The sequence below is a fragment of the Lithobates pipiens genome, unplaced genomic scaffold, assembly GCF_037356315.1.
Source record: "Lithobates pipiens isolate NorthernLeopardFrog02 unplaced genomic scaffold, aLitPip1_a1.2 Scaffold_16, whole genome shotgun sequence".
Classification (NCBI taxonomy): domain Eukaryota; kingdom Metazoa; phylum Chordata; class Amphibia; order Anura; family Ranidae; genus Lithobates; species Lithobates pipiens.
Genome location: NW_027507748.1, coordinates 111,528,193 through 111,549,744, shown reverse-complemented (window position 1 = coordinate 111,549,744; position 21,552 = coordinate 111,528,193). Strand labels below are relative to the sequence as shown.

General features: G+C 44.0%; 1 protein-coding gene across 2 annotated transcripts in view; it reads left to right on the top strand.

Moving 5' to 3' along the window:
* SHPK (sedoheptulokinase) overlaps positions 1–17,464 on the top strand; it is a 40,403-nt gene extending 22,939 nt beyond the window's left edge. For both annotated transcript variants that reach the window (XM_077480266.1, XM_077480267.1), the window contains 2 exons: positions 3,128–3,328; positions 16,976–17,464. In XM_077480266.1, the coding sequence (XP_077336392.1) occupies positions 3,128–3,328; positions 16,976–17,361 (587 nt within the window). In that variant the 3' untranslated portion in view covers positions 17,362–17,464. The remainder of the gene's footprint in view (positions 1–3,127; positions 3,329–16,975) is intronic.
* Positions 17,465–21,552: the final 4,088 nt, after the last annotated feature.

Below are 21,552 nucleotides of genomic sequence, written 5' to 3'. Positions count from 1 at the left end.
GGTCCTTCATGATGTATGGGGCTTTGCACCAATATGAATGAGACCTACATATAAGAACTTTTTTTTTCTTTAATTCTTTTGCCTATTTTTTTTCTAATATTATCTGTGTCCTCCTTTTTATAGTGCCACTGTATTAATGTAAGTCAGACATGGCATCTGTCCGGCACAGAACTGTGTATGGTCACTAATAGCAGAATTATACTTCCAGCTCGGAAGCTACCCCAGGATACAGGAGCTTCTTCCAGTCGCAGCATTGTTTTCATTTATAAAATTAATTCTGTAAAATCTAAGTGTGGTGATTACAAGGGACACAGCACAGACGTTTCTCTGCCTGACATCATTAACAGTTTATTTTCATTGCAGCAATGGCAGCATGCCAGGATGTCACTTTACTAGCCACATGTACTGAGCTGCATCAATGTCCACAGCAATCCACTTAATGACGGTCCAATACATGGAGTGTTGTGTGTTTAGCATGATGGCATCTGGCTTGGTACTTAAATGGCTGCACTTAGATTTCTGGAAAATTCTACTTGTGTCATTAGGGTTATTAGCTCTTTATTAAACAGATCTCATAGGCTCATATCATAGAAATTTTGTATATATGCGATGCTTCTCTTGAACTGAATGTGAAATATTATCACATTTTCCTATATTTAGTGAATGATAAGGTCACTGCCTCATTGCGTTGGCTGTATTTTTCAGGATCAGCCTTTTGAGATTGCTAGTTCCCTGGCTGTCATGCTTTGGCTTCAGTTCTTCTGAGATGTTGACCTGGAACAGGTATAGAGATATTGAATTTTGATTCATTTAACGCAGTGGTCGCCAACCTTTCAGACCTCATGGACCACTAAGCTCACAATTTTGAATCCCGCAGACCACTAACATGAATTGTACATGCCGTATACACATAGTGCTCTAGCTCTCTGCTCCCCCTCCCTCTGGATCACACTGCTTCCTTGTACACAGAATGCTCTGGTTCACTGAGGGCCCCCCCCCCTTCAATATGCATCACACTGCTGCCTTACAGACTCGTCATTGGATCCCACCTCCTTATCCAGCCACAGTCTGTGATCAATGCCACCATTGAAAGTCCCCTCTTTCTTTACCTCCCGCTCTCTACAATACTCCCGGCACCACCCTCTGAGTTCACTGAATCTGGAACTAAAGAGGAAGCATTGTGTATCAATGCACGCTAAACTTTTCTTGTGGTAAGTGGTTTAAAGCATACTTGTTCTAAGTTCATGATGTAAAAATTCTTCAGGCACAACCGGACAACTAGCATTTCCAAAAAGATTTTAGCAATGGCAGCCCCCACACAGCTCTCATGGTGCTTTACTGTATTCTTCATTGATTGCAGGCCCATCTGCCTTGATTCAGAGGCTTATACACAAGAGTATCGGGGGCTACATAACGGGTGCTTTTCGACTTTCCTGTATTGGCCATGCTTTTGGATAGGAGACATTTGGTAGAATGAAGGCTAAAGTGTCAACCCCAGTTGATGCTGCAGTCCATATTTTCTACTCCTTTTTTGCTACTTTGTAGTAAACATTTCATATGTAGTTCTTATACATTCTTTACTTACTGAGAAGCATGCAGTGGGGGGATAGGAATGTGACCGATGGCTTTTTCTTTTGAACATGCCAGTTCTGTAGTGGCTATTCTGATCTATAGGCTTCAATACTTTGAGACACTACTCATAACAACTATGCAGATTAGGATCCATATACAGCGAAGTGTACTGTCCGGCTGCAGGCTTCCTCGGACAACGGGCCCAATCTTCTGGAAGTTGCTTGCCACTCTGTGAGGTCCTCTCACAAACACAAAAGAAAAGACATTGCTCTCAATTAGAAACCTTGTGTACGTTTACTGAAGTATTTCAGTCACAAATAGACCCAGCTATCCCATAAGCTGTAACACGTTTCACTCCATACAGAGCTTATTCAATATGCAAAAAAGCTCTGGGTGAAGTAAAATGCATTAGTTTTTGTGGGACAGGTGGATCAGCTTGTGCTTGAAATACTTACGTGAGTTTTTTAATGGAAAGCGGCTTCTTTTATTTTGTGTCTAGAAGTGGACCTTATGCAGATTAGGAGTTCTGTCTTCACATGGAAGTTTCTGATTTCCATGCTTGTGCCATGGCAGTGAAGTCAGACAACTATCTTTTTCAAAAGGAGGTTATCAACTGCAGTTTCTCTGTTTCTGTCTGTAATGGTTGAATGCCAGTAGTCATTGGGACCTATTTTTGCCTTATGCCCCGGGTTATTAGATATCTAACTGTGAAATCTGCTATGATGATAGTAAGTGTATTGTGTTTGGAAAATATTAGTCCTTTCAGGTTATCCATATGTCCTAGATGAATCTTATTTATAGTGTAAGATCTAAAAATCACAAGCATTAACAGCGCTTTTTACAGATAAAAGATATAAAAAATTTTTTTAAAAAAATGCTATCATCTCATATAGTGCAAAAAAATTAGTGTGTAAGATCTGCTTGTTGGTAATGCCTTATGTCAGTGATTCTCAGCTGATGGCTTGCAGGATACAAAAGTCTCTGCAAAGTCCCATGAGCTGCACTTCTGTGGTTTTACCTGGGTACATTGTTATTTATTCCTCTCATTTCCCAGACGCATGAACAAACGAATCAGAATCACAATTTTTTTTTATCGTATTTATCGTATTGGGTACCCATGCTGATGAACTTAGAACTTATGTTGGTTCTTGGGCTCTACAGGTACCCCATTGCTAATGATGGCCCTGGTTACTATATTAGAAAACCTTTTTTTTAAATAGGTCAACATTTTTGCTCACTAATAATAAACATATATATATATATATATGTGTGTGTGTGTGTATATATATATATATATATATATATATATATATATATATATATATATATATATATATATATATATATATATATATAATTGTTTTTTTTTTTTTTTTTTTACTCAAAAAAGGAAAATTGTGCAATCTTTCAGAGGGCTTTAGAACAATGCGTGTCCCTCCGGCTGCATCAGTTGTTTATCTTTCATCTGTTCATAGGCTGCATTTTAGCTCACGTTATACTGTTTGTTTGTTTTTTCTCTGATTGTTGAATCATCATATTTCTTTTATTCCAAAAGTCTTCAATATCGGCACTTCTGCCCAGCTGACGTTCTGCATGCTGGAGGGATTCCAGCCTGAAGACCACCCCACACCTGCAGAAGCCGTGACTTATTTTCCATACATGAACAATCGGTACCTAGCAGTAGCTGCATCCCTAAATGGTGGAAATGTGTTTGCCTCCTTTGTCAGAATGCTGGCCCAGTGGACAGCTGAGCTAGGTAAAGTTTTTTTTTTTTTTTTTTTTTTTTTTTTTTTTTTATATTCTACATTTCAACAACTGCAAGGAATTCACGTATATCTATTTGGTTACGAATCCAGAAACATAAGCTATAATTTGAGCATTTATATAGAAACTATACTTTTGTCAAACTAGGCAGAGTAACAAGTTTGCTTCATAGAAGTCCCTGTCAGAAGCATTTGCATGCCTTACACTCCCTTCCTGGAGTTCTGTGTAAAGCAGGCCATACACTGCTCAGCAATAATAGCCTTAAATTAGGTGAACGGGGTACTAGAGACCCCCCCTTTTTTTTTTTTTTTAAATAATAAACATGTTATACCTACCGATTCTGTGCAGTGGTATTGCATAGAACTGCCCCTTAACCAACTCTTCTGGTGTCCCCCCGCTGGCGCTATCTTCTCCTCTTTTGCTATGCATGTGTGTTCTTGAGCCGGGCTGTGTTCGTCCAGAGGCACTAATAGCATGGCTCAGCCCCGCTCCCTCCTCACAGGATTTAACAGATAACAGCAGGAGCCAATGGTTCCTGCTGCTTTCAGTAAAGCTTGTGAGAGCAGGGAGAGGGGGTATGCAGCCAGGCACAGCACTGGATCAATAGAGAGCTCGCTAAAATGTTTGGGGAGATGGGTAGCACAAAAAAGTGGTAAAGCGTTCTCTACCTTAATGCATGGAATGCAATGATTTAACTTTTGAACCACTTTTCACTTTCCACGTTTTCGGTCAACTTTTGTCAAAAAAAGGAGCCAAAAAAAAAAAAAGCACCCAAACAGCCCTTAACTAGTTCCTGACCGCCGGCCGTCCAATGACGGCCAGGCGGCGCACCTATTACGGCGGGACGGCCTCCCGTTTAAACAGGGAATGCGCGCGACCCTGTTTCTTTGGTGGCGGTGTGTCACGGAGACACCGCTCGCCACCGAAGGGGGTGAACAGCCATTGGTTATGGCTGTTTACCACGTGATCGGCCGTGATGAAGTCACGGGCGATCACAGATGGTCACACCTCGACTGTCCCCGGGAACACTGCTTGTCACCGATGCTGGTAAACAGCCATTGGCCGGCTGTTTACCCACGTGATCGGCTGTGATCCTTTCACAGCCGATCACTAAAATGTAAACAAACCGCGGTAACAAGATGTTACCGGGTTCTCCTCCTCACACACCGATCGTGTGTGAGGAGGAGATTGCGGTAACATCTCGTTACCACCTACAGTACACATCAAGCACACTGATTGCCCCCCCCCCCTATAAAGAGGACCTGTCACCACCCCTCATAGTACCTGTCAATCACAGTCCATCAGAGTATTTGAGTACTTGTCACAGCCCATCAGAGTACCTGTCAGCCCATCTGAGTACCCGAGTACCTGTCCCAGTCCATCTGAGTACCCGAGTACCTGTCACGGCCCATCAGAGTACCCGAGTACCTGTCACGGCCCATCAGAGTACCTGTCACGGCCCATCAGAGTACCCGAGTACCTGTCACGGCCCATCAGGGTACCCGAGTACCTGTCACGGTCCATCAGAGTATTTGAGTACTTATCACAGCCCATCAGAGTACCTGTCAGCCCATCTGAGTACCCGAGTACCTGTCACGGCCCATCAGAGTACCCGAGTACCTGTCACGGCCCATCAGAGTACCTGTCACGGTCCATCAGGGTACCCGAGTACCTGTCACGGCCCATCAGAGTACCTGTCACGGTCCATCAGGGTACCCGAGTACCTGTCACGGTCCATCAGGGTACCCGAGTACCTGTCGCGGTCCATCAGGGTACCCGAGTACCTGTCGCGGTCCATCAGGGTACCCGAGTGCCTGTCACGGTCCATCAGGGTACCCGAGTACCTGTCACGGTCCATCAGGGTACCCGAGTGCCTGTCACGGTCCATCAGGGTACCCGAGTGCCTGTCACGGTCCATCAGGGTACCCGAGTGCCTGTCGCGGTCCATCAGGGTACCCGAGTGCCTGTCGCGGTCCATCAGGGTACCCGAGTGCCTGTCGCGGTCCATCAGGGTACCCGAGTGCCTGTCGCGGTCCATCAGGGTACCCGAGTGCCTGTCGCGGTCCATCAGGGTACCCGAGTGCCTGTCGCGGTCCATCAGGGTACCCGAGTGCCTGTCGCGGTCCATCAGGGTACCCGAGTGCCTGTCGCGGTCCATCAGGGTACCCGAGTGCCTGTCGCGGTCCATCAGGGTACCCGAGTGCCTGTCGCGGTCCATCAGGGTACCCGAGTGCCTGTCGCGGTCCATCAGGGTACCCGAGTGCCTGTCGCGGTCCATCAGGGTACCCGAGTGCCTGTCGCGGTCCATCAGGGTACCCGAGTGCCTGTCACGGTCCATCAGGGTACCCGAGTGCCTGTCACGGTCCATCAGGGTACCCGAGTGCCTGTCACGGTCCATCAGGGTACCCGAGTGCCTTTCCCGGTCCATCCGAGTACCTGTCCAGGTCCATCCGAGTACCTGTCCAGGTCCATCCGAGTACCTGTCCAGGTCCATCCGAGTACCTGTCCAGGTCCATCCGAGTACCCGAGTACCTGTCCAGGTCCATCCGAGTACCCGAGTACCTGTCCAGGTCCATCCGAGTACCCGAGTACCTGTCCAGGTCCATCCGAGTACCCGAGTACCTGTCCAGGTCCATCCGAGTACCCGAGTACCTGTCCAGGTCCATCCGAGTACCCGAGTACCTGTCCAGGTCCATCCGAGTACCCGAGTACCTGTCCATGTCCATCCGAGTACCCGAGTACCTGTCCATGTCCATCCGAGTACCTGTCCAGGTCCATCTGAGTACCCGAGTACCTGTCACAGTTCATCTGAGTACCTGTCACAGTTCATATGAGTACCTGTCACCGCCCTTCAGAGTACCCAAATACCAGTCACCAAGCCATCAGAGTATCTGTCACCAGGCCATCAGAATACCCGAGTACCTGTCACCAGGCCATCAGAGTACCAGAGTGCCTATCTCCAGCCCATCAGAGTACCCGAGTACCTATTTGCAGCCCATGTCTCATAGAATATACGTTGGGGTGTTTGCTTTCCAAAATGGGGTCATTTTGTGGGTAATTTCACTGTCCTGGTGGTCCAGGACCTTCAAAAGTGTGATGGGTAGGAATGAAATGAGATGTGTCATTTTATGCTCCTAGAACGCCTGAACGTACTACTTCAATGTGCGGCCTCTCTATGTGACCACGCTGTGTAAAAGTCCTACACATGTGGTATCGCTATACTCGGGAAGAGTAGCAGAATGTATTTTGGGGTGTCATTTTTGCTATATACATGCTATGTGTTAGAAATATCTTATAAATTGACAATTTTGTGTAAAATAAAATGCGTTTTTATTTTTTTCCACATATTCCAAAAACTTCTGGAAAAAAATTAACCGTTCAAAAGACTCATTATGCCTCACAGATTATACGTTGGGGTGTTTGCTTTCCAAAATGGGGTAATTTTATGGGAAATTCCATTGTCCTGGTACTCCAGGGCCTTCAAAAGTGTAATAGGTGGTTAAGAAATGAAATGCGTCATTTTTACTCGTAGAACGTCTGAAGGTACTACATCAATGTTGGTGCTCTGTATGTGGCCAGGCTGTGTAAAAGTCTCACACATGTGGTATCGCCATACTCGGGAAGAGTAGCAGAATGTATTTTGGGGTGTAATTTGTTGTATGCATATGCTGTGTGTGAGAAATAACCTGATAATATGACAATTTTGTAAAAAAAAATAATAATAAAAAAAATCTTAATTTTGCAAAGAATTGTGGGAAAAAATTACAACTTAAAAAAAAAACCTCACCATGCTACTTACTTAATACCTTGGAATGTCTACTTTGTAAAAAGGGGTCATTTGGGGGGTATTTGTACTTTCCTGACTTGTTAGTGTCTCAAGAAATGAGATACACCTGATGTACTGAAGGCCTGATCAGAAGTGATCAATTTTCAGCGATTGGCACCATAGTTTGTAGACTCTATAACTTTCACAAAGACCAAATAATATACACTAATGTGGGTTATTTTTACCAAAGATAGGTAACAGTATAAATTTTGGCCAAAATTTATGAAGAAAAATTACTAATTAGCAAAAATTTATGACAGAAACAAAGAAATTGCATTTTTTTCACAAAATTTACGTTTTATTTTATTTATAGCACAAAAAATAAAAAACCCACTAGTGATTAAATACCACTAAAAGAAAGCTCTATTTGTGTGGAAAAAAGGACGCAAGTTTCATATGGGTACAGTATTGGATGAGTCATTGTCATTCAAACCGTGAGAGCGCTGAAAGCTGAAAATTGGTCTGGTCAGGAAGGGGGTGTAAGTGCACTGTATTGAGGTGGTTAAATTAGATGCAAGCACTGTTCGGGTATTTATCATTAGCTGGGGCAGCAGCTGCTGCTGGCAGCTGACATTTCTTTATCCAGGCTGCTTAGCATGGATGACAGCACTCGGGCCTGGCAACTGGACACCCAGGCATAGCACACTGCATTGTGAGGTGGCACAGGACACTGTCACATGTTCTCTCAGTGCCAGAAGTTCAATTTTTCCTCTGATAAATTTTCACATTAAGACGTTTACAAACCTTACCAGCAGCTTTCTTTTCACTTTAGCTTCATAAAAAAAGGGGTTGAAAAAAAAGTCCTTGCATACTTCGATTTTTATTAGATCTGATTCGGGTATCAACATACAACAACTGGACTAAAGCATGTGTAGGTACCTTTAAGTAGGCTTGCTTAAAAAACAAAAGCAGCTCTGATTGAAAAATACATGGTTTTTATTGCAATTTGAGTCACTTTCTAATTAAAGCAGAGTTTCACCTATAAATGGAACTTTCGCTTTAAGTACTGGTGACCGCCTGACATGCCTTTGGAAGGTAATTATTTTTTTTTTTGGGGGGGGGTGTGAACTCGGTACTCAGTTTTGACAGGCACACAGGTCCCACTTCCTCTCCTGGCCCCGAGCGGATGTTCATCTCTCCCCCTCCCTCCCTGCAATCTTCTGGGACACGTCACAGGTCTCTCAAGACTGCCCAGCCATTCTCAACGCACAGCTTGCGCAGTGTGTGCCCTGCTGTGATGCCACAGCTGGGCACCCACAGTTACAATGCCAGTGCCGCGGAGAGTAGCAGGGCTTCGGGCACCCGCATTGCTGGACCGGGGGACAGGTGAGTGTGTGTTTATTAAAAGTCAGCAGCTACACTTTTTGTAGCTGCTGACTTTTAAATGGTGGAACTCCGCTTGAAAAATATCTTTCCATTTCAAACTCTAGCCAATTGTTTCTTATCAAAACTAGAGTTTAAGTTTAGGTAAAAGCCTTGTCATAGAGTGTGTCTAATCCACAATATACATAATGCAACAAGTTGTGTTTTTTTGGTAATTTTCACGGCTGGCTCTTTTTTCAGTTTAGATAGTAAAAGAGGGGTATAGGAAACAATGAGTGTTGTTTGTATACTGATGCTATAATGACTTCAGCAAAAAAGTCCATAAATTGCAACATCCAAGATGGATTTTTACTTGCCTCAGACACTTGATGCAGCACCTTCTTGGAGACTGAAGTGGTTCTGGTTGAACGTAGAAAGCAAGGAGAGGGCGCAGTCTACATGTAATATAAAACATATATTCATTGGAGTGAAATTGGCAGCTTACACCAACAGGTAAAAACTCACTCATCAATAGGTAAGGGCCTTTGATGGTAATCTTTAGCATAGCAGGACAGTCTGGTACAAGCGAACACACTAGGTGGGTTGGTGGGTAACCTGTAGAGCCAAGAAGACACACCAGAGGGTGCCAGGCTAAGTGCAGTAAATTACAGGAAGTATTAGGTGCATGTAAATTAACAACTCACATGGTACATGTTGTTTTTTTTTTGTTGTTTTTTATATCACATGGCATGTGGAGCATGGAGTCGGTTCTGTAAAACTTGTAGCATTGTTGTCCACAAGAACGGTCTGTGGTGGAGGAAGCAGAAATCAAAAAGATGTCCACCAGACACAGAGTAATATTTATTGCACCTTATCTGGCACATCTGGCATTTCTTCTTGGCTCTACAGGTTACCCACCAGCCCACCTCGTGTGTTCATTTGTACCAAGGTGTCCTGCTAACCAGACAATTACCAATAGAGGCCCTTACCCACTGATGAGTTCTTTTAACTGTTTGTGTAAGTTGCCATTAGTCTCTCACTCCAATAAATAGTTTTTTTTGTCACACTTAGCCCTTGTACTCACGGTCGGAGAATCTGTCGGAATGAGTCTTATCGGACCTTGTCGTCAGATAATCCGACTGTGTGTGGTATGCATCGGACTGATTCCGTCCGAATCTCCATCCGACCCAATTTTCCAACATGTTGGAAATATTTCCCGACCAACTGGGCCGGACGGACCTAATCCGATCATGTGTAGAGCATTTTCATCGGACCAAGTGCCACGCATGCTCAGATCAAATTCCTACATCAAAGCTATTGGCTACTAGCCTGAATGTAGTCCCATCGTAACGAAATTACGTCATCACGTTCTGAAAGATCGGATTTTTCGCCAACTTGGCCCGACCGTGTGTATGCAACAGTTTCGGACACAATCCGTCGGGCAAAATCCGAGGGATTTAGTTGCCAAAATCTCCGACCGTGTGTACGTGGGCTAAGAGGTCTATCCTTTTTAAGTACTTGGCTTTCTTCTGTACAGAATCCTGCCATAATATTAGAACATCTGCTGGTAAATGAGAAGAAACTAACACAATTATATAAATGATGTCTTTTCTCAAGACTCCTTGAATTTCCTGGGCTCGTTAGCTGTTGTGAGGATTGTATCTCTGCTGTTTGTTTTTCAGTACACAGACTTCCTCTGGGATACTTCACAGGGATGAGTGGTTTTAGTGGTGAAACTCTTTATTTTATGGAAATGAAAATATTCATTTGTATTAACCGAATAATTGCTTTCTCTGCCTCTATTGGCATGTTCTGCATGCATAAGTAGAGGCAGTTTATGGATTAAATCATACCAAGAAAGGTTCAGTTAGGGCCATGTAAAGATGGACATGTTTGACCAGGATAAATGGTGACGCTGATTTGCTTCTCAGGGGATATTCCAGGGCAGATAAACTGTATGGAGAAGGTGGAATTTTTTTCTATGTGAAGACTGGAAGGGTCAGAGAATGGAGTGATGTTCCACAAAGTATCACCAGGAGTAATAAACCCAAAAGTAAACATTTATTATTTTTCAGATTACCAAGAACAATCCCTCCAGCAGAATGTATTCATTTAGATTGATGACACAAACCATTTAACACTGGCAGGGGTTCTTAAGAGGATAAGCTTTTATTTATTCATGTAAAACCTTTATCCCAAAAGGAAAAACAACTGTTTGCTGTAACTGATTATAAAGTGAGAGCTAGAGTTTGGCTTTAATTTGTTAGTGTATTTCCATCTGCTAATACATTTTACACTGCCCTCCCTACCAGACTTACTGTGCTGGTGTCTGCTGTACCTCTTGTGCTCCTTCAGCCGGATTGGTGTCTAATACAAGAGGTGTGTTACTGGCCAGATTATCAGGGGAAAAAGCCTAAAAAAAACCCCAAAGAAAACATGCAGCCACCACATCTAATGATTGTTAAGCTGTAGTATATTACATTTTAGGGTTTAATACCACTCTGTGTCTAGCCTAAGATGTTCTGTGAGCCTGTTTTTAGTTAAAATAAAAACATTTTTAATGGAAAATCTGCTTTCAGTTAGACATTTTGTCCCAGTTCCATGATATAAGCGGTAGCAAGGCTAAAGATATTCTTGGTAGGCAGAGTTGATTTACTAAAAGAAAATGGACTTTTCACTTTGCAAAGAAATTCTCACCAGAGCTTAGTGAATGTCTGCTGACTTTAGCCAGTCATGTGTATGCTGTTTATTTTCCTTGCATACGATTGGGTATTCTTTGTAAAGTGAAATTTCACCACATTGGTTAAGCTGTGGGGATAATTCCCTTGCAAATTACAACTTCACTTGCAAACGAACAGTTTAGTTAAACCAGCCTTTAGTAGATCAACCCCAATGTGTCATGTGTGCAGAATGGAGCAGAGATCTGGAGGAACAAAATGCAATATGTAAGGATTTAGCAAAGTATAAATCACTACTTGCAACAAGAAAGCAGTATGTGGATCCATGTGGTTCAATTTACTTTGAGGCTCAACATGCTTGTTCCAATCTAGTTTAGATCAACTAACAGGCCTGCCTGATTGTGTAGAAATTGTTTGCATAGATTTGGTGGGTTCTCATATTACACATTTTGTTTAATTTTGAGTTGATTTTACAAAGGTTGTAGGATCTGATTGTAAGGTGTATGGTGACTTTTGGGTGTCATGATATAATCTTCCATAACGTGGTAAAACAAATATTCCCGCATCTGGATCAACTAAGGGTTTGGGTGCAATTTTTTTTTTTTCTAGTTGTTGAACTCAATGCATATTTCACCCTTAAGTAGGGTTGCACCGATACCACTTTTTTAAGACTGAGTACAAATACCAATACTTTTTTCAAGTATTTGCCGATACCCCGATCCTGTCAGTCCTTTATTTTATTTTTTACAATGCCTTCTTTTTTTTGGGGGGGGGGGGAGGGGACTGTGTCAGTGTTTTTTATTTTAATAATTTTATTTTTTTACAGTTTAACCTTTTAAATATTTTTTAATTACAATTCTTTCTTTATCAGCCCTGTTGGGAGCCTTTGGTGAGATATCAGGGGTCTAAACAGACCCTTGATATCTCCCCTTTGAGAGAGGGAAATGGACTGAGGACACAGATTCCCCAGTCCCTTTCTCGGCCACCTCAGTTGCACTGAAAATGAATGGACAGTAGACAGAGGCTTCTGTTAATTCAAAAATGGAGACATCGTAAACACAGTTTGCTCTGCTCAGTTATGAATGGACAGAGGCAGTGAACACTGCCTCTGTTCATTCAGAAAAGGAAGGAGCCAGTAAATGACAGCTTTACTGGCTTCTTCCTCTGCTCTCCATCCTGACAGATACGGGACGAGGGGGGAGCACAGAGGAGGACCAGAGCATACTCGGGGAGCCGCAGGAGGACAGTAGGGACGATTGGTGCGGGCAGTTACAATCTCCCTGTATGCCTTTTTAATAAACCAGTTGAAAGCCATGGGAGAGAGAGGAGGAGAAGCAGCTGCTTTATTAAAACGTATACAGGGAGATTGGTGCGTGTAACTGCCCTACAAAAGTCTACACACCCCTGGTAAAATGTCAGGTTTCTGTGATGTAAAAAAATGAGACCATATAAATCATTTCAGAACTTTTTCCACATTTTTAATGTGACCTATAGACTGTACAACTCAATTGAAAAACAAACGGCAATCTTTTGGGCGGGGGAGTAAAAATTAAAAACGAAAATAATGTGGTTGCATAAGTGTGCACACCCTCTTATAACTGGGGATGTAGCTGTGTTCAGAATTAAGCAATCACATTCAAACTCATGTTAAATAGGAGTCAGTACACACATGCCATCATTTAAAGTGCCTCTGATTAACCCCAAATAAAGTTCAGCTATTCTAGTAGGTCTTTCCTGACATTTTCTTAGTCGTATCCTACAGCAAAAGCCATGGCCTGCAGTGAGCTTCCAAAGCATCAGAAAGTAGTGATGCACCGAAATTTCGGCCGCCGAAACATATCGGCTGAAAATGCCCTTTTCGGCAATTTGCCGAAAGAGAAAAACGGCCGATAATGGGGCCGAAAATGGGGCGTGGCCTGGGTGGGGGCGGGGCTCAGCCCCCGCCCCTGGTGACGCCCATCATGGGGGGTGCATAGCGCAGGAGAGCCACCTCCGCCGCCTGTTTGATCACAGCGCCGGAAACATCACAGCTTTAATTTCAATAGCTGTGTGCTCCCGGCCGCGCGCCGCCACACACAGCCCCTCCCCCTTGTCCGGGCACTTAGATAGACAGATCATCCGCAGGATTGGACGGATGATCTGTCTATCAAAGTGCCCAGCAAGGGGGAGGGGCTGTGTGTGACGGCGCGCAGTCGGGAACACACAGCTATTGAAATGAAAGCTGTGATGTTCCCGGCGCTGTGATCAAACAGGCGGCGGAGGCGGCTCTCTTCCCTGCACAGGCTGGCTGCAAAATGCCACACTGGCTGCAAAATGGGACACACTGGCTGCAAAATGGGACACACTGGCTGCAATGGGGCACAGGCACACTGGCTGCAATGGGGGATGCCTCCTGTACCACGTCCTCTGTCTCTGACCATCTCCTGTACCATGTCCCCAGTCTGACCATCTCCTGTACCATGTCCCCAGTCTGACCATCTTCTGTACCATGTCCCCAGTCTGACCATCTTCTGTACCATGTCCCCAGTCTGACCATCTTCTGTACCATGTCCCCAGTCTGACCATCTTCTGTACCATGTCCCCAGTCTGACCATCTTCTGTACCATGTCCCCAGTCTGACCATCTTCTGTACCATGTCCCCAGTCTCTGAACATCTCCTGTGCCGTGTCCCCAGTCTCTGACCATCTCCTGTACCGTGTCCCCAGTCTGACCATCTCCTGTACCGTGTCCCCAGTCTGACCATCTCCTGTACCGTGTCCCCAGTCTGACCATCTCCTGTACCGTGTCCCCAGTCTGACCATCTCCTGTACCGTGTCCCCAGTCTGACCATCTCCTGTACCGTATCCCCTGTCTCTGACCACCTCCTGTACCATGTCGCCAGTCTCTGACCACCTCCTGTACCATGTCGCCAGTCTCTGACCACCTCCTGTACCATGTCGCCAGTCTCTGACCACCTCCTGTACCATGCATGCAGTCTCTGACCACCTCCTGTACCATGTCGCCAGTCTCTGACCACCTCCTGTACCATGTCCCTAGTCTCTGACCACCTCCTGAACCATGCATGCAGTCTCTGACCACCTCCTGTACCATGTCGCCAGTCTCTGGCCACCTCCTGTACCATGTCGCCAGTCTCTGACCACCTCCTGTACCATGTCGCCAGTCTCTGACCACCTCCTGTACCATGTCCCTCGTCTCTGACCACCTCCTGAACCATGCATGCAGTCTCTGACCACCTCCTGAACCATGCATGCAGTCTCTGACCACCTCCTGAACCATGCATGCAGTCTCTGACCACCTCCTGAACCATGCATGCAGTCTCTGACCACCTCCTGAACCATGCATGCAGTCTCTGACCACCTCCTGAACCATGCATGCAGTCTCTGACCACCTCCTGAACCATGCATGCAGTCTCTGACCACCTCCTGTACCATGTCGCCAGTCTCTGACCACCTCCTGTACCATGTCGCCAGTCTCTGACCACCTCCTGTACCATGTCGCCAGTCTCTGACCACCTCCTGCACCATGTCGCCAGTCTCTGACCACCTCCTGCACCATGTCGCCAGTCTCTGACCACCTCCTGTACCATGCATGCAGTCTCTGACCACCTCCTGTACCATGTCGCCAGTCTCTGACCACCTCCTGTACCATGTCGCCAGTCTCTGACCATCTCCTGTACCATGTCGCCAGTCTCTGACCACCTCCTGTATAAAAATATTTTTTTTAAAACGGTCATTTTCGGTATCGGTTTTCGGCCTAGTGTATTTTTCATTTTCGGTATCGGTTTCGGCACCAAAAAACCCATTCGGTACATCCCTATCAGAAAGATCTCATTGTTAAAAGTTATCAGTCAGGAGAAGGGTAGAAAAGAATTTCCAAGGCATTAGATATACCATGGAACACGGTGAAGACAGTCATCGTCCAGTGGAGAAAATATGGCACAACAGTGACATTACCAAGAACTGGACGTCCCTCCAAAGGTGACGAGAAGAAAACTGACCAGGTAGACTGCCAAGAGGCCTACAGCAACATTAACCACTTGACCACTGGGCACTTAAACATCCTTAAAGTGGTTGTAAACCAGATTAAGGCTTACCTGTAGGTCCAAGAAATATCTCCTAAACCTATACGGTTTAGGAGATATTTACAAAAAGTCAGCCACTGCTACCGACTGGCTGGGTATTGCAGAGTATCACCGAGTATGGCTGGGTATTGCAGAGTATCACCGAGTATGGCTGGATATTGCAGAGTATCACCGAGTATGGCTGGATATTGCAGAGTATCACCGAGTATGGCTGGGTATTGCAGGGTGTCACCGAGTATGGCTGGGTATTGCAGGGTGTCACCGAGTATGGCTGGGTATTGCAGAGTATGGCTGGTTATTGCAGGGTATCACCGAGTATGGCTGGGTATCACCGAGTATGCTGGGCATGGCACAGTATTGGCAGGGTATTGCTGGGTATTTCAGATTATTGACTGGGTATTTCAGATTATTGGCTGGGTATTTCAGATTATTGGCTGGGTATTTCAGATTATTGGCTGGGTATTGCAGAGTATGGATGGTTATTGCAGGGTATCACTGAGTATGCTGGGTATGGCACAGTATTTGCGGAGTATTGGCTGGGTATTGCGGAGTATTGGCTGGGTATCGCAGGGCATTGCTGGGTATCGCAGGGCATTGCTGGGTATCGCAGCGTATTGGCAGGGCATTGCTGGGTAACGCAGCGTATTGGCAGGGTATTGCTGGGCATTGCGGGCTTAATTGTCGGCGAGCAGCGCTGTGGGCACCGCAGATTCAGCCCACAGCTCTGCTGACACTGATCTCTCCCCTCTCACTGTACCAATCGGTACAGAGAGGGGAGGGAGGAACCGGCATCATAATATGACGCCGGTTTGTTTACAAGTGATCACTCCGTCATTTGATGGAGTGATCACGTGGTAAACGGCCGGTCACGGACCCGGCGGTCACGGATGCTCTCGAGTGCGCGCCCAAGAGCGGATTTCTTTGAGGACGTTATAGTACGTCCTCCCAGAGTTAATCAACCGCCCTGTAGCCGTCATTCGGCTATGGGCCGGTTGTTAAGTGGTTAAGTACTGGCTGTGTACTACATATGACAACAATCTCCCATATTCTTCATATGTCTAGGCTATGGGTTAGAGTGGCAGGATGGAAGCCTTTTCTTACAAAGAAAATCATCCAAGCCCGGCTATATTTTGCAAAAACACATCTGAAGGCTCCCAAAAGCATGTGGGAAAATGTGTCCTGGTCTGATGAAACCAAGGTTGAACTTTTTGGCCATAATTCCAAAAGATATGTTTGGCATAAAAACCTCATACGAAAAGGCTTCTTCACAGTAAGAGCTGGGAAAATTTTAAAATAGACTCCCTCAAGAGCTTATTCTGGTCTGCTCAGTAGAGTGTGTTAAAAAGGAGCTGGATGCATTCCTAAAAACACAAAATATAACTGAATGTTATAATTTTGAGATAATTATGACAAAGGTAGTTGACCCAGGGAATATCCTACTGCCTCATTGGGGGATCAGGAAGGAATTTTTCCCCTACTGGAACAAATTGGGTCATGCTTTATTGTTTTTTGCCTTACTCTGGATTAACTGTGGGTATAGAATAGTATATATGGGGGTTTTGTATTTGTGCCTTTTTTTTATTTGTTTAATTAGATGGACTAGTGACTTTTTTTCAACCTGAGTAACTCTTTAATTATGTAACTTTTAACACAATTAGCAACACATCTTTTCACATTTTATTATGATGAAGGAATAAAACATTGGTAGACAATAATATTTCATAATTTTTTATTTTTTTTTTACCTTTACAGGTCTGGAAACATCAGATTCCACCATATATTCTAAGCTGATAAGTGCTGCTCTATCTGAACATGACACCCAACTTCAGATCAGTCCCACTTTATTTGGTGAGAGGCATGCTCCAGACAGAGTGGCTTCTGTGTCAAACATCTCACCTGCCAGCCTGTCACTAGGTCATGTCACTAGAGCACTGTGCCAGGGGCTTATTGAGAACATTCATTCTATGCTGCCATCCCAAAGGCTAAAGGAAGCTGGAATTAAGCGCATCATTGGAAGTGGTAGTGCCTTGGCACGAAATGCAGTGTTGCAGCAGGAGTTGGAAAGAGCGTTTTCTTTTCCTGTAGTGTACGGAAAAGATGTGGATTCTGCTGTAGGTGCAGCTATGATCATGAGGTAATAGAGAAATACAACTGAATTTCATTACACTCATGGTTTTTAATTATATTGATTTTTTTTAATTAAAGCAGTGGTCATCAACCCTGTCCTCAGGACCCAAACATGGCCTGTTGGTGGGCCCCGAGGACATGGTTAATGACCACAGAATTAAAGGATAAGTTCACCTTTGGGAGCATGCTCCCGGTCCTGCAGTATCTCCCCGATCCCCTACATCTAGTGACAGCAAGCTGTGTTATTCATTCATTCACAGAGCTCTGTGGATGAGAAACTACAAGTACCTCCTGCTTTGGGGCTGTTAGCTTGTAGTTCTCAGCGAACTACCAGGGCACTGTTGAGCACTCCTAGGTAGTTAAAGCGGTTCTGCACACATAATAATACATTTTCCCATTCTGTTGCCTCTAGACCGTACATTTGATAATGCCACATTTTTTTTATTTTTTTATTAATCTACCTTTTGTAATTTGTAGTATTTGATTTTCCTCCCCTGCGGCGATGGGCGGTCTCTTGCGGGGATCAGCATCACTTCCTGCTGAACCCCGCACTGTCTCCTGGGATCTCGTCCAAGTAATGCCAGGAGACATTGCGGCTAATACAGTATATTACAGTGTATTAGCCAAAATCACGTGAGATTTCGGCTGTATTAGCCGAAATCACGCGAGATTTCGGCTGCATTAGCCGCAATGTCTCCTGGGATTACTTGGACGAGATCCCAGGAGACAGTGCGGGGTTCAGCAGGAAGTGATGCTGATCCCCGCAAGAGACCGCCCATAGCCGCAGGGGAGAAAATCAAATACTACAACTTACAAAAGGTAGATTAATAAAAAAATAAAAAAAATGTGGCATTATCAAATGTACGGTCTAGAGGCAACAGAATGGGAAAATGTATTATTATGTGTGCAGAACCGCTTTAAATGTCTCTTCCTGTCAGAGTGTAAGTGACTGCTCGAACAAGGTACGAGCAGACAGATGCGATCTTGGGTACAATGCTTTCCAGGTCCCCCATGGTTCCAGCACCCGCGAACGTGCTGCATTTACAAGATATGTGGGGGTGCCATTAAGAATGAATCTGGTTTTAAACAAATCTAATTTCCTTAATAAATTGGTAACTTTTATACTCTGCTACTGCTAGCATGGTCATTGTGTATTACTGATGCAAGTGGAAAATACAGCATTGATGTATTTTTAAATAAAAGATTGAAATAAAAAGAAAATGTAAACAATAAAAGAGCTTTCCTTTTCTATTTTCTTGTCTCAGGTATTTATTTATTGTATATTGTGGTTGCTTGTAGATCAGCACTGTTAAGATTTTATTAGGAATTGAAGCTGTCACTCTGTTGTACCAAACTCAGTTATTCCCATCAAGAACTAAGTTCACAAAGATGTGGGGTGCCATTGTAATCTTTGCTGCTGCCTGCAGCCATCACGGTGAAATTGCTTTGACTTGCACCATTAGTGTAGGTGGAACAGATCCACTCTTCTTTACTGCCACCACTATACTCACATGCATGGTGTTCCCATTAGAGACCATGCAAAAACAAAATATACCGTGTTTTTTTTTTTGTTTTGTTTTTTGTTAAAGGCTCACTCCTCCGAAAAACTATATCTTAGCTTTAGAGTACTGCAGAGTTAAGTTGGCCATACGCAGATCAAAATGCGTCACCTCCCACCCAACATCTACTATATCGGCCACCTCCCCTCAAACATCCCTGAAAAAATCGAGGCTGAAAATTGTTGGTTCAACAACACCTGCATCCAGTTAGATACAGACACTGTTCAACTATTTTTTATAGCAAGCAGTGAAAATACAATAGCCATAGCAGAAGATTTGTCCATCCACACAGTGGATTGTGTGTGGAAGAATCTGTTATGTGTATATCTGTATCTGCGTATGGCCACCTCCAACTACTGAACAGGTAGGTTATGCTCTTTGTAGACATCGCAAAGCTCAGTTTTACATTTTGATGTGTATACTTTTAACTGCAGTGTAGCACGCAAGGAGAATATGAACCTAGCTATGCTATTTAGGACTTTTCAATGTGGCACACTATACAGTGCATCCAGAAAGTATTCACAGCGCTTCACATTTTGTTATGTTACAGCCTTATTTCAAAATGGATTAAATTCATTATTCTCCTCAAAATTCTATAAACAATATCCCACAATGACAACGTGAAAGAAGTTTGTTTGAAATCTTTGCAAATTTATTAAAAATAAAAAACAAAAAATATCACATGTAAATAAATATTCACAGCCTTTGCCATGGCACTCAAAATTGATCTCAGGTGCATCCTGTTTCCACTGAAAATCCTTGAAGTTTCTACAACTTGATTGGAGTCCATCTGTGGTAAATTCAGTTGATTGGACATGATTTGGAAAGGCACACACCTGTCTAAAGTACCACAGTTAAAAGTGCATGCCAGAGCACAAACCAAGCCATGAAGTCCATGGAATTGTCTGTAGACCTCTGAGACAGGATTGTATCGTGGCACAGATCTAGGGAAGGGTACAGAAAAACTTCTGCCGCCAAGAAATTGAACACAGTGGCCTCCATCATCCGTAAATGGAAGAAGTGTGGAACCACCAGGACTCTTACTAGAACAGGCCCTCTGGCCAAACTGAGCAATAGAGGAAGAAGGGCCTTAGGGAGGTGACCCAGAACCCGATGGTCACCCTAACATAGCTCCAGTGTTTCTCTGTGGAGTGAGGAGAACCTTACAGAAGAACAACCATCTCAGCAGCACTCCACCAATCAGGCCTGTATGGTAGATTGGCCAGGCGGAAGCCACTACTTGGTAAAAGGCACATGACAGCCCACCTTGAGTTTGTCAAAAGGCACCTGAAAGGCTCTCAGACCATGAGAAACAAAATTCTCTGGTATGATGAAACAAAGATTGAACTCTTTGGCCTGAATGGCAAATGTGACCCTGGACCTCAGACTGGGGCAAAAATTCATCTTCCAACAGGACAACGACCCCAAGCACAGAGCCAAGATAACAAAGGAGTGGATATGGGACAACTCTGTGAATGGCCTTGAGTGGCCCTGCAAAAGCCCAGACTTGAACCCGATTGAACATCTCTGGAGAGTTCTGAAAAAGGCTGTGCACCAACGCTCCCCATCCAACCCGATGGAGCTTGAGAGGTCCTGCAAAGAAGAATGGGATAACTAACAAACCCATTGACGATATATACACCAATATTAATTGCAATGTAAAAAGCCGCAGATGTGGATAATTAACCTTTAATTGCCATTTAAACTTTGTAAGTCTGCTCCAAAGCCAAACATTCCAGGGGATAACTTTTGATCAGGGCCATTTGGGTGATTTCTGTTATGATTTAAAAAGGAGCCAAGCAAAGTGACAATAAATGGCTCCATATGATCACTATCCTTAACCCCTTCATGCCGACATAACGCATATATGTGGCCTCACAGAAGTGAGTTTTTTTACATGGGGCCACATATATGCATATCTCCCAGCCCAGAGACCGGGGTCTAACCGAGGGCCTCTGGGCCTGTACTAATGATCAGACCACTGATCTCCCTATTGCTGGTCACCCGATTGCTGTGGTAGCCTCTGATTGGCTACCGCAGTGATCAGTCATTGTGAAGTCGGCAACTGTTTTTTTTTCTTTTTTCTTTCTTCTTTCTGTGAATGGAGAGGAAACATACAATGTAAAAAAATATATAAATCATAAAAAAATACCTAGATCAAGGTTTGATCTGGATCAGTGCGAGGGTTAGTGTTTGGGTCAAGTAAGGGTCAAAGGTCAGGATCAGTATATTTTGGGCAGGAATTATTATTTTTTTTTTTTACATTAGCGTCAGGAACAGCGTGTGGGATTAAAGAAAATAAAAATGTGCACTATTTGTTTTATGGGCTGTACTATGGGTACAAACAACAAATAACTTGCACATATGTGTATCGCTGCGATCGTTGGGGGCAGTAGATTTTTTTTTTTTTTTTTTTTGAGCGTTCTTTAGTGGTAGGTTATCGTAGTAACAAGAAATGTACTATTTCGGGCTAGTTTTGTTTTGATAATAAAAAAATCAGGATATATCCATAACTATTTACTACCAAATAAAAGCCCAATTTTTCCTGGACAAAAAAACAAGGTATAATCCACCTGGGTGCAGAAAGTAGTTATATGTATGGTTTTACTAACGCATGTCAAAATTGTGCTTGTGCATAAGCAA